Below are 16,938 nucleotides of genomic sequence, written 5' to 3'. Positions count from 1 at the left end.
CCCTCCCACATGCTCACAGTTCAGACAACTGGCAATTAAGAAGAGGATTAGGAGATTTGTGATGTACAGAAAGACCATGCTTTGATAGCTCAGCCCAGCCAGTCAATCAGAGTGGCTTCTTCTTTTTACTGGATAGAATAAAAAATTATCATTGCCATTTCTTTTGGCAGGAAATCTCTTTCCCCTCTCTCACCCAGGATGATTTCCAAGGTGGGATATTTGCCGTGTACAAACAACAGGGGTTTGGAAGCAATAAAAAAATGGTTCCATGCACTGACTTCATAATATCCTTGGTGGAATATGTGATGAACAAGCTGTGGTTAGATCAGAAAATCCTTCTTCACCCCAGCTACAGAGATTATAATGATCTGAATCTCAGCAAGACTATTTTCTCCTCCTTCATGTGTCTTTCATTTAAAAAAGCACTAAAGATTTAAAAGATAAATGTGAGAGGGGGCCTTGCTGTTAAAGCTGAGGGCCCACAACAGAAAAAAGGAATTTTGCAAACGTTCAAAATTTAAAAAGGAGATTGGACTCTATGGGTTGTGTGCCTTCAGCCCCACTCTTCCATTCTCAAAGGTCAGAGTAAAGCAAGAGATAATGACAATTCCAGAAAACTGCCTCAGAAAAACTAGAACTCAGGTGTCCCAATTAAAATTTTCATTCTCATGTAAATTTTAAATGTGGAGTAGAAAGCTTGATGTGCATTCGTTTGAAGGAAAAAAGAGAGGAATCATTAAAATTCTGGCTGTTCAGGTGCAGCACAATTCAGACAACAAATATTCACAGGCATCAGCTGAAGATATCACAGAGGCAAGGCTGGGTTCATGCCCCAAATTGGGGTGAAAGCCTTTCATTCTGGGGAGTTTGATGCTTTAACAAGAAAAGCAGATAAACACGCTGTGGTCTACACTAGAAACTCCTCTTTGAAAGCAGGACTTGCTTGCTGAGAATTAAAAAGTAGGAAAACAACTCGTGCACGTCCAGTTTCTTCCTTTCCAGGTAGCTCTGGATTTTTGCAAGACTTGAGAACCTCCCTGGTGTGCCACGGCCATTTTTATGCTCAGGAAAATGCGTGATGCTACAGCTGCTGGGTTTACAGAGGCTGAGGTAGGATAAGGTCACATGTGAGGCCATACAAGAGGTGTTTTCATCACTGTGTCGCTGCCTTTGTGCCAAGTAAAAAGGCTCCTAAGTTGTGGTGTTTTCTTTGTTGTCCTTTACAGATCAGTGTTTTTAAAAAAAGTAATAAAATCACAGAGTGGTTTGGGTTGGAAGGGACCTTAAAGCCCATCCAGGGCCACCCCCTGCCGTGGGCAGCAACACCTTCCACTGTCCCAGGGTGCTCCAAGCCCCGTCCAGCCTGGCCTTGGACACTTTCAGGGATGGGGCAGCCACGGCTTCTCTGTTTTGCACAGCTTGCAGCTCGTTTTAGGTTTTCTTCTCTTACTTCTGCTGTTGTCTCCATCTCTCTTTCACCAAAGTGGAAGTTGAGGCCTCACACAGACTTTAAAAAGAGCAGCTCAGACTGGACATATTTTTAAGCCTGGATCAGCTACCTTTAAACACAACTAATTCCTTTCCAGCACTAGGAAAAAACCAATGGAAATTCCAAGTAGACTTGGAAGCTGCCACTGATATTTTTTGGTAGCGCAAGCAGAGGCAGATTTCACTGAAAAAATTCATGGCAACTTTCCTGTAAATTTTTAGCTAAGAACTGTAATGTTCTGCTGGCTCAAAGTGGTCACCCAGACCAAGCTGGCCAGGCTGAAAGCAGAGTGAAAACAGCACCAACATTCCTACTCTGCAAAAGGAAATTTGTTTTGGGCTGCACAAACTCAAGCCGTGACTTTCCAACTCACAGGGGAGCTCCTGGCCAAGCTGCACCACCAACAATGGCTGCAATTCACAACCAGGAGCATTTCTGGCACAGGATCTGCCACACAGCCCTGTTTGCTCCTTCACAGCTGCTTTTCCAAGAGGAAAAGCACTCCAGAGCCAAGAAGATCCCTGGTTATAGACTTAAAAACAGAACAGAGGAGCCAAGCGATACCAGAGCAAAATTAAGCATTCAGAAGGCAACCAGAGGGTCTCCAGGGAGCACTTCCAGATGAAATGAGATTTAAAGAAGAAAAAAACCCCCAAAATTTAACTTGTAAGCACACTTAAAAAAACATCCCAGGCAACACGGGAGTACAAGAGAAGAGTGATACAAACTCCTTGCCCAGAGGATGTAACGGGGGGGCTTTGACAGCAATATTTTCACACTTCTCCTATCAACACATCACAAGACCTCATCTCCCAGCCCAGAACAAGAGAGGAGGTGCAAGTCGAGCCTCACTGCCTGGATTCCCTCTGCCAGAGCTCGTACAATCTATGTTTATCCAGGGGAGGGAAGAGTCACCTGCAACAGCTTTCCCATTTACCCCCAGCTTGCTCTCACCTTCTGTTGCCTTCCATCAAACCACAGAAGGGTTCAGGTTGGAAAGGACCTTAAAGCCCATCCAGTCCCATCCCCTGCCATGGGCAGGGACACCTTCCACTATCCCAGGCTGCTCAGAGCTCTGTCCAGCCTGGCCTTGGACACTTGCAGGGATGGGGCAGCCACAGCCCATCCTGTTCCCTACCTACAAACTCATTTTCACATGCAAGAACAGAATCATGAAGGTTGGAAAAGGCCTCCAAGATCATCAAGTCGCCCCTTGGACCAAATACCACCATGCCCACTAAAGGCACACCACAAAGGCAGAGATGCTGCAGAAACACAGGACCTACAGATCCAGCCAAGGGTGCTGCAAGCACCAGCAGGACACAGAGCAAGGAGAGAAAAAACACATGGAAAGTGTTCCCCAGGACCACAATATGGACAGATTTGGGCACATTCTATCCCCTGGAGCTCCATGACCAACCTCCCTGTGCCCATCTCTACATCAACCACGTGGGGAGGACATCTCAGACCTCCTGCAATGGGGTCAATGACTCTCATCAAACATCCAAGCCAATAAGTAAGAAAAACCCCAAATATTTAACACTTTCAAGGAAGACCTACAACGCAGCAGCCCAGGGAAGAGGTGCCAGCCAGCTGCTGTCACCTGCTCACCTTGGTGGTGTCATCATGTGACCGCTGGTACCGTTTCCAGCGGCAGCCGTAGATCCCGGTCAGACAGGACAGACATAGCTGGGGCTCGTAGTACTGCAGGGGTTGGTGTTTAACCATGCTCCTTCCAGCCCCTCCGGAGCCAGCTACCACAAATCCATCAGCTCCTGGGAGTGCCCTGAGGCAAAGGAGAGAAAACAACAAAAAAAGGAAATTAAAATCCCGAGCGATATTTCAATACATTAACACACAATTTCATAATTAACCGTGTCCTCTGGCTACTGAGAGGAGAGATGAGAATCAGATCTATTCCCAGCCCTGCCAACATCTCCCACTCGTAACTCAACAAGACCAAGAAGTTTAATTAGTTTGCAAGTTTGATTTCCTCGGGCAGCTTCTCCCACACCACCAAAAGCAAATGTGTTCGTAGGAGTTATCGGTAGGGAAAGCCACGTGAGGACAAGAGCAGGAGGACGACGATCTGCAGCCCAGGTGATTGGGTTTTTATGAATGACTGAAGTGTAAAGACCCAGAGCCCCTGCAAGAACAACCTGAAAATCGATTCGGAGACCTCCACAAAGCTGAAACCCAGCCAGGCTAAAGGAGTTCATCTGCAGCATCCTCTGGAGCCTGCAAAACAGTCCCAGACAAGGAATAAACACTTCCATGCGTCCTGCAGAAGGGGCATCACAGAATCATGGACTATCCTGAGCTGGAAGTGATCCAGCAAGGATCAAACTTTTGGCCCTGGACAGAACAGGACAACCCCAAGAATATGGAATATAGTGTGTGTATACACAAAATATACAATACAGGTATTACCCTCTCCCTTTATACACCTCTCAAGCACTCACAGGGGTGCAGAGCTTGGATGCTGTGCCTGACCCCACACCGCAGGTTTTCCACAGCTTCCTGAAGCGCAGGTGTGCACCCACAGCCCCACACACTGCTGCTGTGTGGATCATCAGTGGGCTGGGAGTGGAGTTTGACAGCGGCTGAGCTTGCAAAGTGCTTGCCCACCTTTCCCGAGAGTGCAGAGTTGAGTGCAGGGTGTGTGGGCAGTAAATCCTCCCCTCTCCAGGGGAAACACTTCCTTACATGTGGGATTCCCAGCACTCAGGTCTTGGGAAAAGCTGCGAGAGCTGAGTAGCAACATCCTCGCTGGCATCAGCAAAGCGTGGCTGGGCTTAGGGAGATAAGCCAGCCACCTAAAAGCTTTTCCTTGACACATGCCATGGAAGGAAGCCTCCAAAAACAGGGCTGACCGTATTTTTCAATCCAGCTGATGCACAAGGGGATGCTGCAGGCAGTGCAGACACGGCGGTGGAGTCTAGAAATTGTCAGCAAGGACACGGACAGCTCAACCCTCCCAGCTCCTGCCCGTGTCTATGCCCATTCACGCTCTGTGCTGACAGCCAAGGACAGCCTTGCCCTGACTCTAATCAGCACTCAGCAGCCCGGAGGCAGGGGTGGCTCCAAGCCCAGCAGAGTGTCACCCCGCTGTCCCCGGAGCCCGCAGCCCTGTGTCTTCCTGTCCCCCGGACACAGGGGCAGCTTTGTGCTTCCAGCAGAGCTCTCTGTGCTGCTCGAGGCGCTGACCCTGGCAGAGGACACGAGGTGGGCACGACTCACTCACGCATCCGTGTGTGGCCAGCCCAGCTCCCCACGTGGCTCTGCCCATGCCCTCGGGGGTGACAAGCAGGACAGAGGCACAGCCACAGCCAGCCTGACACTGTTTTGGGCTGACCACGGCCCCCCCCCAGCTCTGCTGTGCCACCTCTGTGGCCTCGTGTCGAGGTCACCTCCCTGCCCGCATTTCACCTCTCCTCTTGCTATTTATAAAGCTCAGCATTAGTCATTGCTCAAGTTGCCTCCTATCTTCAGCCTCAAGACCATCCCTAGGAAATGAGTCCCCCCTCTGCCTTCCCACCACGGACGCAGAAAACCCATCACAATGGGACAGAAACACTGAGGATGCGCAAAATTGGATGCTACTTAAAGGTCTTGGGCAAAACCATCCTCTCTGCCCTGAAGATTCCAAGCATGGAGTGATACACAAGGCGCTGGGGCATCTGTGCAAGATGTAAAAATCATTCACAGCTTATTAACAACTTCCCAGCCAAACCCCTTATTCCCACCCTGAAAACCTAGAAGCCAACAGTTGTTTCAAGTAATCCTGCACGAATTAACTTCCAAAGGACAGCATCTCTCCTGATTTCCACCTCTTCCTGCTTTAGTCATGCAAGGCAAGAGGGCAGACAGGTCACCTCCACCTACAAAAGCTTCCACTGGGTATTTTATTTGATCACTTGCAAGAATTGTGTCGATTTGATGTTAGGGAGAAATCCTTCCCTGGGAGGGTGGGGAGGCCCTTGCACAGGGTGCCCAGAGAAGCTGTGGCTGCCCCTGGATCCCTGGCAGTGTCCAAGGGAAAAAACAACTGAAAAGGCTCTGTGAGGCACCAAGTGAAGCTCCCACCCTGGTTCCTCTCACTGCAAAGGCAGGCACTGTGGGAGCCCACAGTTCCAGGCTGCTCTCCACAGAAACTCAGGAAAAGCACAGTGACAAAAAAATCTAAGATGAGTTTTAAATAATCCCTTCCTAAATACAGTGTAATTGCATGAGGCACAACCAACAAGTCTAAAACCATTCCCTCTTCTCCATGAGCATCACAAACAGATCCATAAAAGTCCGAAATAGATGGGAAAGGACAAAACGCAGCACCCACCCTCCCCTCCACACACACGGACACCTGAGCAGGAACAGAAGCTGCAGGGAGAGAAACCACACTGATACCATCTGCCCAGAGAACCTCACTTGGCCAAGAGCATGGACTCAGTACTTACTGCTCCTGCTTCCAGAAATGGATTTAGAAAGTCTGCAGCACCTCACAATCACTGTTCCCATGACATCTCCAGCTCGAGGTGGAGAAAGCAGCCTATGAATGATTCAGCCCACTGCTGGTTAGCATTACATACAGTAATGAAAACAGGAAGCAAGACAACAGGCATTAATTATTCAAATTCAGCAACGTGCACCAGGAGGGAGGAGGGAAAAAAAGAAATAGAAAACACAAACCCACACATTCTCAACCTTGACTTTAAAAATGCATCATCTGCCAATGGCTATGAGCTTCTCAGAGCTGAATAACCAGCTCGCTTGTCCAAAAAGGGGCAGCAGGGTAGATTCCATCTGCAAATACAATGGGAGCGTTTTCCAAAGGCTCCAGGATGCCTAATTAGCACACACTGCACTTCTGAGATACTGAAGTGGAGGTATCTGTTACACATTATTCCTTTCCAAACAGCTTTGGCGAAAAAGAAAGAAGGGAGAATTGGAGTTGCAAATTTAAAAGTGAAGCTCTCTGGGGAGATCTGGCCTAAAAATTTTTGATTTTTGTCTCTCTGAGTTAACTCCTCCATCCCTGTAGTCTCCGGGCAATATTCAGAAACCTGGAGTGGAGAGGGAAGGCAGCAATCAAGACCAATCACTAAAGCATCTCAGTGCCCTCATTTTAGTGAAGGGAAGAGCAACAGCACAAGTCCTCAAGTGCACTGAGTAAACAGTGGGGCTGAAGCCCCAGAGGAGCAGGTTTAACAGCCTTTCCCAAGGCTTGCTACAGTCCAAGCCCTCCCCTTTGATCCCCCTTCGAGGAGACTGAGGGGAGACCTCACTGCAGGTACAACTTCCCCATGAGGGAAAGAGGAGGGGCAGGCTCTGATCTCTGCTCTCTGGGACAGGGACAGGACCCAGGGAACGGCTGGAGCTGTGGCAGGACAGGTTTAGGTTGGATATCAGGGAAAGGCTCTTCCCCCAGAGGGTGCCGGGCACTGCCCAGGCTCCCCAGGGAATGGGCACGGCCCCGAGGCTGCCAGAGCTCCAGGAGCGTTTGGACAGCGCTGCCAGGGATGCCCAGGGTGGGGTTGTTGGGGTGTCTGTGCAGGGCCAGGGGTGGGACTGGATGATCCCTGTGGGGCCCTTCCTGCTCAGGATATTCTGTAGTTTTTAACAGCCCAGGGGCAAGCAGCTTTAGTGCATTTCCAGCCACAACATGGACAGCTCTGAACACCCACCACGGTTTGCTCAGGATGCCTTGGGTCAGCATGTCCAAGAGAAAACCCAAAACACAGCCAAGGATGCTTTGATGGAGGCTTATGAATAATGAAATCACAGAGTCATTAAGGCTGGAGAAGCCCTCTAAGATAATGGAGTCCAACCATTAACTCAGCACTGCCAGGTCCACCTGGAATAAACTAACCCATGGAATCCTGAAGCCTCAGGAGACATTGGAGCAAAGCCAAGCACTTGGAAAGAGGCAGACACACATTTTTCCCCAATAACTCCATCCCTCCAGATGTGGAAGACACCTGTGGTCTCCTACGACATCTCCATCTGCCAAGGCACAGCTGGGAACATCCATCCAATGGAAAAACTTGGCCTTCCACAAGGAGGCTCCCGTGGTTTCAGAGAGGCAAAATTGTGGGGAGAACCACGTGCTCCCCCCGTATCTGGAGAGGCAGTGGGACACTCAAAACCAAAGCAAGCCCTGAGCACACAGGCTCCCACCTCCCAAAATGCAGACCCAAGGAAACACACCCCACTTGCACTGTAAATAAAGATAAAAAATAGAGACTCGTGGGGTGTTTGAGATGAATTTTTTAAGTTCACTCATTTCAAAAAGAGCTTTGACAGATTCTACTGATTTCCATATTAAAAGAAATGTTTTTCCTCTTGCTGGTGACTCCTGGGATCACTGTTTATCAAGAATCTCTGTAAATTCAACATCTCGGTCTCTACTAAAATTTATATCAATCTAATTATGCTTAAAGCCATGTTAAGCAAATAATTTCCTATGCCAATTAGGTGAGAACATCCCTGATAATCAATTAGCCCTATTGATATGCTTGTAAGCCTGCTTGTCAGTCGTTTCCCTAATTACACTGGAAAATCCCGATTTTCCTTAAACACTTTCTAAACAAATTGGGCTATTCCAGAGCAAACTCTCAGCTCTGTGCACAAGGAAAAAAAAAAAAAAAAAAAAGACAATTAGAAGAGAAATCTCTATTGCCCAGCCAGGGCTGAATTCATGTAAATTATCGAAATTCTTGTGATTTTCATGGACTCTCCACTGGTTTTCATATACATCTTTTTATTAACATACTGAACTCCTCCAAGGCAAAGTAATGCAATTTCATTTTCCCTGACTTGGAAAATGGAAATGGAAGAAGGTCAATATCAATATCAATAACAAGCTGTTACTGAGGGCTGTTTGCTCTGGCCACTCCCACGGGAGGAAATCGAGAAGCACACACACACACAAACACACACTGAGCAGCATTTTCCACGTTTTGCTGGCACAAACCCAAAGCAGCTCAACTTGCAAGATCCCAGATTTCATTTCAAGGTGGGAATGGGACACCCCAAAGCCATAAAACAGCCTCAGGTGATTCATTCTGAGGGTGGAGGATGCCCAGGCAACGACCCCCTTGATGACCCAGCAGGGTTATTCTTCCCAACGCACTGTTATTCCCCACTCTGGAAATTAGGGTGGCTCAGAGGTCTCCCACCCACTTTTTCCAGGCTGTAAACATTCATTTTTACACTGATAATCCTGCACAAATAAAAGCAGCAGATAGATCAAATCTCCAGTCAGCTTCCATATTTTTTTTTCCCCCTGGCAAACAAACAGAAAAGATAAACTGCAGCAAAGCATCCCTTGCCACGTGCATATGGATATATGGAATCCTTTGGATGAGAACTCAGGCAGCAAAGCACAATATCCTTGTCCTAAAAGCCGAGTGCTGCTGCTTCAGTGACAGAAAATAAGGGGGGGGGGGGGGGGGAGAGAGGGAGGGAGCAAATTAAAAAACTGAAAGCAAGGTCTACAGGCCACGTGCTGGTCTAGCAGAGCACTCAGAAGGGGAACATCACTGTCTCTCTGAGATCCCAAAAATCCATGGCTACATCCCAGCCCAGGGAGACAGCCTGCAGAGCCACTTTGATTCCCCAGAGTGGCAAGGGATGACCCAAATAGACACACCCCAACTGGGATGTGGCTGACGTGGAGCCCCGATGGGTCTGACCTGTTGTTTATTGTTCTTAAATGTTTTCTGCAAAAAAAATTACAGCTTTGAAACTAGGGCAGCGTGTAGTTTGGGGTTTGTACACTTCCAGTTAATGAAAATTCAGACTTCAAAAGATAAATACTTCAAAGGGATTACAAAAGAAAACCTTAGACTTTAATCTCCCTAAATAAATAAGCACAGGACGGACTAACGCCCTCTGCAACAGAGCTTCTTAATGTTTTCCACGAACTGAGGCAGGGATGGGTGCCTGGAATTTTGAAAGGGTGGAAGAAGAGGAACAGGGCACCGGAAAACCCTGTGTAAACTTCTGGCAAAGCAATAATTAAACACAATCTCTGCTTTCTGCACAAACCTTGCAGGTCAAGGTGTTGGCACAGCTTTGAAAACCCAAAATCTGCTGCAGATCCGAAAATACGAGGTGAATCCACAAGCGGGTTCTGAAGTGACTCTGAGCAGCAGACAAAGCACAGGTGGGACACGAGGGAAAATGTGGGACACTTCAGGTCCCCTCTGCCAAAGACTTTCTGACAACCTGAGTATAAAAAGAGCTTCATCTTCTGGGAGCTGGTGGAGAGATGGGCAACAACTCATCAATTTCTCATACCTTTAAGTCTAATGAGGCTCTTGGCTTCTAGAAGCAGCAAGGAGAAATGTTAAGCAGCCCAAAGTGTGTGAAATCATGTTTCTGGCAGAGAAACTCAAACCTTTCCACCTCTCCAAGGGTATGTCTGGTGGAGTCTCTTTGGGACAGCATTCCAGAAACATTCAGAGCAGCACAAGAACCCAGCAGTTCAACAGCAAAAAATCTAAAATAGCAGCTAAGGTAGGTGAGACACCACCAGGAGCCAGACAGCGCTGTTGATCTTGGCAGAAGACAGGGAAGTGCAGGGAATCTGAGCCACAAACCCAAAGATAAATGCAGGAAAGCACCAAACAGGTCTGGGAGAAGTGGGAAGGGAAGGGAGGGGTTCGAGTAAGAGACCCCATGTTCAGCCTCTGCTGTCTGAAGATCGTCCGACAGAGAATGTCCTGTGATGTTGGGATATGGTCTGGGTGATGACACCACATCAGCAGGGCTCAACAGAGACAGCCCAGGTGAGGACAAGCCAGGAAAAGCCAACAGTGGAAGAATGAGAAGATAACCCAGGAAAGCACAGCTGGATACTAAAGAAAACTCATGTACCAACAAGGAATTTTAAAATATTCAAAGAATTAAAAAGATTACACAGTATTTTTCCTCTCCACAGACTCCAGCAGCTTTGCCATCCTCACCAAGCTGCAAAGCAGAAGTTTGCACCAAGCTTTACCCACTACCAGCATGTTTTTGCTGAGGAATTAAGTGGAAATAGAGCTGGGTTTGAGCATGCACACCCTGACAAGCAGCTTCCTCTTCAGACAACCATTCCTCCCTCTCCTGGTTTTCCCTTTCCAGACACAGCCCTGAAGAGCTCACCACGCATTGTGTCAGTTGGCCCTGCAAGGGGCAGGTTCCACCTTCCCTGCAAGGTGCCAGCAGCTGGCGCCTGTCCCACACAGGGCTCCAGAGCTTCCCTCAGACACATTCCCTGCTGAAAGCCTGGCTCCTGCCAGCAGGAAAAGAAAACTGCACGAACAAGCCCCGGACACTCACCGGAGAGGGAGCCAAGCACCTCCACACCCACCACACGCACTCCAGTGGAAACAGTGAGGGAGGGGGAAGCAAGGAGAACAAAACCAGCAAGACTCACTTTCCAATCCATACCCTGCACATCTGCTGTGCAACTGCTACCCAGAGAATTAGGCATGAACGTCTCTGGCTTAATGAGAGGTGGAAAGTCCTAGTTAAATGGATTACAGGCTCTTTATTTCCTATGATTGATTCCTTCCATGTGGCTGCAAGAAACATCATCCACGAAAAAAAATGTTCTTAAGCAGCAGAGGAGCTAAATAAATAGAGAAGGAAAAACCTGCTTTGCATTCCTGAGTAACCTGGGATAGTGGAAGGTGTCCCTGCCCATGGCAGGGGGTGGAACTGGATGAGCTTTAAGGTCCATGAGGTAACTGATGAAGCCCAGGAGAGGTTCAAGAAGCAAAGTCAGCCCTTCATCACCCCCACTTCAGCTTTGTGATCGCTTGAAAAACACGGAAGCAAAAACAATATTGGAAAAATGAGATGTATGCATCCCCCATCCCCTCCTTACCCCTGGGGCACAGAAGATATTTGATTTCTACCAGGGGAAGGGCTAACATCCACTTGATCCCTCTTCTGTTCCAATGAAGCAGAAGTTTGTCTCATGTTCCTAAAGCCTCCTTCCAGTTATTACTGATTTTTTTCCAGTTCTGCACCAATCAGTCTCTGCTCAATGCAAGGAGACAGACAGGAGAGTTTCCCTGTCATGAGGGAAAGGAAAATTGCATCCAAAGAAACAAACAGGTAACGAGAGACAGGTCACAACCCCCCATTCCAGTGTCACTCAGCTCCAGGTAAATGCCTGACCACAATTCCTGTATCCTGTCAAAAGCTGGTGTTGATCTTTAGGAAGATGTGAATAAGGGCAAAGAGATTTCACTCTGTGCGCTGCAGCATAAATCCTTCAGGAGAAAGGAACTTTCTCAATTCACCTGGCAAGCAGTCACATCAGTCTTAAACGCTCCTTGCTTTCCAAAAAACATCTCCAAATGCTGGCTAAGGTCACCCTGACACATCAAGGGGTGGGAGAGAGGGTGAAGTCAGGAAGGGAACCGCCCCTCCATCCACAGGGTCACTCCCAGAGTTCGAAGAGGAGGCTCACAGGCATTTCCAGCTGCTGCCTGGAGAGTCCTGCTCTAAAAAAACACAAAAACAAGGCTCCATCTGCCAGTTACATCAGCTCCTATCTTGTTTTCCTTATGGAAAGGCCCAGTCATGAGGGATTCATAAACTCATTTACTGATGCAAACCCAAGGCCTATTAGTCCAAGTGCTTTCAATCATTTTTTGAGAACTTTTAATAGGATGAGCATTGATTCTCTGAGCATTAACCCACTGTGTCCCAGGGCCCTTTCCAGCACCAGTGACACTCTTCCAGATGGTCACCACTGGCACATTATCAGCAAAATGATGTTTTCAATATAATCAGTGTTGGAGTGAAACAGGGACACCTGCAGACATCTGTCTTCAAAGTGAGATGGTCATCTTCCCTCAGAGGCTGCCCAGAGAAGCTGTGGCTGCCTCATCCTTGGAATTGTTCAAGGTTGGACAGGGTTTGGAGCAACCTGGGATAGTGGAAGATGTCCATGGCAGGGGGTGGAGCTTGAAGGTCCCCTCCAACCCAAACCATTCTGGGATTGATATTAAAGGCATCCAAAACAAACCTTTGCAGGGTCAGGATGAGCCTGCGGGGCTGGGGATGCTGGCACAAAGCTCTCTCCATCTGGGACTCCTGAAACACTAATCCCAGTGAGGTCATTATTTATGACCCTCAGCCCCGTGCTCCAGAGAACACAACCCTGCGGCAAGACCCCCAAGGGTCCATTAACACACAGCAGTTTGGTGGGAACTGCTTCCAGCCCAGAGCAGCTCATCCAAACATCTGGAGCAGCTAAATCCCACAGGAGCCCAGGATGCAACAGCATTTCCCTCTCCTCTACACCACTCTAAGCTTTCTAGGAAAAGGCCTAGGAAAAAGGACAAGTTGGAAGTTCATTTTTTTAAAGTAGCTCTGTGATGCTGGAGGAGCGAAAAGAAAATACAAATACCCAAGAGATCTGGAGCAGGGCAGGTGCTCAGCAGCACACACTCAACACCAGCTCTGCAAACATCCCCAGGTCAGTGAGGCTGACTACAGGGAACACATCCATTCACCACAGTGACCTGCCCTGTCCATCCCAGAAACACATCCATGGCACCAAAACACCAGGACACTGCTCAAGGCACACCTTTGAGCATCACACAAGCAAAAAATTCAATGAAAAGGCTTCCTGCACATCTTCTGATGAGCCAGCCCTAGGAAAGCATGAGAAAAGTGCAATTTTCAAGGTGACATGCATTCTGAAGACAGAACCCCCTGCTCATGTGGGTCAGGCATCTCCCACCTGGAATACAGACCAAACAGTAGCCACATCCCAGGGAAGCAGAGAAGGGCTTTCCAGAGAACAGAACTCCCACAGAAAAGCTGTTATTACTATTATTTTTATTATTATCATATCCATTTATTTAAGAGGTTCCCAGGAAAATTAGCCCATGGAACTTGAAAGGGCAAGCCAGCTCCACACAAACACAGCACTTTCAGGATTAAACAGCTTTTATCCCACTTCCAGAAAGCCACTCCAGATTTCCATCTTAAATCCAGTCAGATTAAGAGCCTGCCTTGAGAACAACTACTGTCTGGGTAGGAGACAAGCAGCCTTCCTTCCACGAGCCAAAATATCTTTATTTCCAGCTTATTTTCCTACCAAAACACAGTGTGATTGCATAAGTACCTCTGTTCCTGTTCCTTGCTTTCTCCTACCTTTCCTTCCCTCCCCAGGCAGCAATTCCCTGGAGCTTCAGCCTCTTGCAGCCCAGCTGGAACGCTCTCCAAGAGTTGCTGCTGGGTGGGAAAAGATCAAATAAACCTCCCCTCAAAAGGAAGAGCAGCTCTAGCCCAGCCTGCTGTCAAAGACTAATCAGCAAGTACAGCTGGAGAGGGGAAAGGATGGAAGTGGGAAGATTAAAGATTTGAAGTAAGTCCCAAAGCAACCGGACCACGCTTGCTCTTGAGTCAATATTGTTTGGTTAAGTAGGAAAACACAGAGGGCATTGAATAATTAACTTCACACTGAATAATTTGCTGGCCAAGCCAGTTCCTGCCACTGTTTTAAACAGACTGAAAAGGTCCTGAAAAATACTGGGATATTCATCAAATTAAGAGAAAACACCAAGTACCCAAAAAACGATTGCTGCCAGTGGGAAATTTCAGCAAGGAATTGCAGGATTAGGCTTCATAAGCATCAGAAGCAAATAAAACAACAAAAAAAAAAAACCAAACCCAAAGGAAACAAAAAAGATCACCAGCAATACCCTTCTTTTTGCTGGAATGGGTCTTATCCATTACAGAGACTCAAGGGCAAATCAACATCAAAATTGCTGCTCCCTGGATGAGCACACCAGGGTTCCAAGCCACCAGAATCCAGACTGGATAAACCACAATTCCAGAGGCAAAGAGCTGGCCAGGAAAGAATGAAAACAAAAGGTAGAGAAGTGGAGGGTTTTTTTCCCTGAGAAAGTGTTAACTTCCAGACTAGCAAAGTACACATGGGAGCAGGAAACAGAAGGAATCTCTGTGCCATATGAAAGCAGAAGGAAATGGCACAACAAATCATCAGGCAAATCTGTCACAGGGAAGGGGAAAAAAGGCAAAGACAATTGGGAAGAGGGGGAGAGGCAAATCTTGGTTCCCAAATCTAGCAGTGTAGCTCTTTGTCCGTGTTTCAGGAATCGTTTTCAACTGAAAAGAGTAATCCGTGGATGTGTTCAAGACCAAATTGGACTTGGAGCAAGTGGAAGGAGCCCAAAGTGATCTAGTTCCAACCCCGTGGCTGGGGGGCTGCAACAAGATAGTTTCGAGGTCTCTTCCAGCTCACCCCATTCCATGATCCTCTGGATCTGAACATTCATTCTGCTTCACCCCTGCAGCAGTGCCAGACCCTCCAGCTCCCCCTGCATGCCTGGGATGGGAGCATTCTGGTCCAGGTGAGGCATGGCCAGAGCTTGAGGAGGTTTTTCTTTGTCCACCCCAGCCAGGACACAATTTATAAACAGCACAGGTATCCTCACAGCAAGATTAGGGCCCAAGATTGGGGTTTGTCTGGCTCAGGGCTCACGTGAGTCCCTTGAATTTCTGTCAATCTCCAGGTATTACCTCCAGCAGGTTCTCCTTTGTTCCCCGGAGCCTGATCCTATTTTTGGATTCTCTGGGCTTATCAGCAATCTTTCACTAGTGTGCTTTTTTTATTTCCCCTCCCCACCTCAGCTCTCTCCTAAGCTGGTTTAGAACAGTTATGTAAGAGTCCTCCAGGGTTACAAGGAGAAGGAAGCACTTTCCTCCCTGACCTCAATCCTGGCATTATCAGCACCTCTTCCAGACCTTTACCAAGCCCAGCCTTACTGAAACTCCTTATTCAGAGACAGAAACCAAACACTTCACCTTCCAAATTCAGTATTTGAGGCCCCAGAGCAGTTTCCTAAGCAGACTGTGACTGTTTCTCCTGACAAGGCACTGGATGGAAGCACTGAGAAATGCCCCCCGAAGCAATGCCTTACTTTGTCCAGTACAGCTCTTCAGCCAAGAAAGCTGGGAAGAAACAAATCCATGGATCCTCAAGGCAGCAAGAATCAGGCCAATAAATCCTAAGGATGGATGAGACAGAAGGTGCCTCATTCATGGAAAAAAAGCCATTTTAACCTCTGCACCAACCAAAGCCAGTGGAGTTAGACTGGTTGCCTTCCTTGGCTCTAAGCCCACAGGTGAGAAACATGAATCAAACTTTCCATGTTCTCTCCCTGTCCTTTCCAGCTCGATAAAAAGATGGAAGTGGATAAAAATAAAGGAATAAAAATAAATACAGTGATTATATTATTTTCATCTCTAAGGAGGAGAAAAGAAAACCATGCAACTGCTAGGAGACACCTTTTTCAACCAATTCTTGGTTTAATTTTGTGATTTTTGTGAATCCTGGTGAGAATTGCCTATCAGTCAAAATTAAAAAAAAAACCAAAAACCCTACAGACTCAGACCCCTTGGCTCACACTCTTTTAATACAGGCTGGGGTTGTGGTGGTTCCTGCTCATCCTCCATGCAGTGCTTCTGGAGTCAGCCTGCACATCCTTCTACGTCACACCAGGCTCTGGCAATCCACAGGATCCAGCTGCCAAGGTTTTTCCGTCAGCTTGCTCTTCAGATGATTCCAGAGCTGACCTGAGCAGCTGCTTGGGCTGCTGAGCTCCCTCCCAAGCTGAACTATTTGTTATCTGATTTTTTTATAAGCAGGAATCACTTTCTTCAAGGAACATAAGGAAGGCACTGGAAAGAGGATGCAGCAGGAATTTTGTATTTTACCCCTTTCCCTCCTTGGAGAAAGTAAGCCTTTCTTCAAGTTTTAAACGAGCCTGGGGTTTACAGTCAATATCTAAACTCCAACAGAGCAAGGCTGCTCAGGTTGGAAATCTCTTTTTTTCCCCAGCAGAAACCCCTCAAGCCAGCAATGTTGGCAAAACTGCTGCAAGTCATCATCTTCTCCTCTTTAATCCTGGCTATTCACTTCCAGCTTTCCAAGGAATTTTACGTATTCCAGCAAGCTGGGGGTTTGGGCCATGCTGCTTTCCCAGAAGGTTCATTTCTCTCTTTAGCAACTGCAAGCTTCGGAGGAGCCTGTGAGATTCAGTTCAAGCCCTCATCCCTCAGCTTGGATCATCCTCAGCAGTACTTAAAAGAGGGTGAGAACATGTTCAGTGAGCTAAAAATGAACACACTGTCCCAGCATTTCTAGTAAAATCCTCTTGAATTCCAGGTATTCTCCAATGGAGCTGTTTGCTGTTCAATCTTCTGCCAAGCCCTTGAGAAGTTCAAGTTTTCTCTTTTTTTCAATTTTATTCCAGTTCCTATGGGCTGACTGAAGCCCCAAAAACCCTTCCCTTTTTGTTTTGGCAGGCAGCTGACACCACCTGCTTGCAGCAGCAAGGCTGAGTTTCTATTCCAGGGACATTACCCAAGTGCTTTCCTCACACACCACCCACGCTTGGGTCCCCAAATCTGTT

At 47.6% G+C, this 16,938-nt stretch overlaps 1 protein-coding gene across 3 annotated transcripts in view; it reads right to left on the bottom strand.

Moving 5' to 3' along the window:
* The window catches only part of GDPD5 (glycerophosphodiester phosphodiesterase domain containing 5), a 106,154-nt gene that overhangs the window by 58,420 nt on the left and 30,796 nt on the right, over window positions 1-16,938 (bottom strand). For 2 of the 3 annotated variants that reach the window (XM_032095211.1, XM_032095189.1), the window contains exon 2: window positions 3,101-3,275. In XM_032095211.1, the coding sequence (XP_031951102.1) occupies window positions 3,101-3,217 (117 nt within the window). In that variant the 5' untranslated portion in view covers window positions 3,218-3,275. Of the gene's footprint in view, window positions 1-3,100; window positions 3,276-5,943; window positions 6,022-16,938 lie in introns of those variants that run through there. The other variant, XM_032095199.1, reaches the window with a different exon arrangement.

The sequence above is a fragment of the Corvus moneduloides genome, chromosome 2 (genome assembly GCF_009650955.1).
Source record: "Corvus moneduloides isolate bCorMon1 chromosome 2, bCorMon1.pri, whole genome shotgun sequence".
Classification (NCBI taxonomy): domain Eukaryota; kingdom Metazoa; phylum Chordata; class Aves; order Passeriformes; family Corvidae; genus Corvus; species Corvus moneduloides.
Note: the sequence above shows the minus strand (reverse complement) of the source record. Positions and strands in the feature narration are given on the sequence as shown.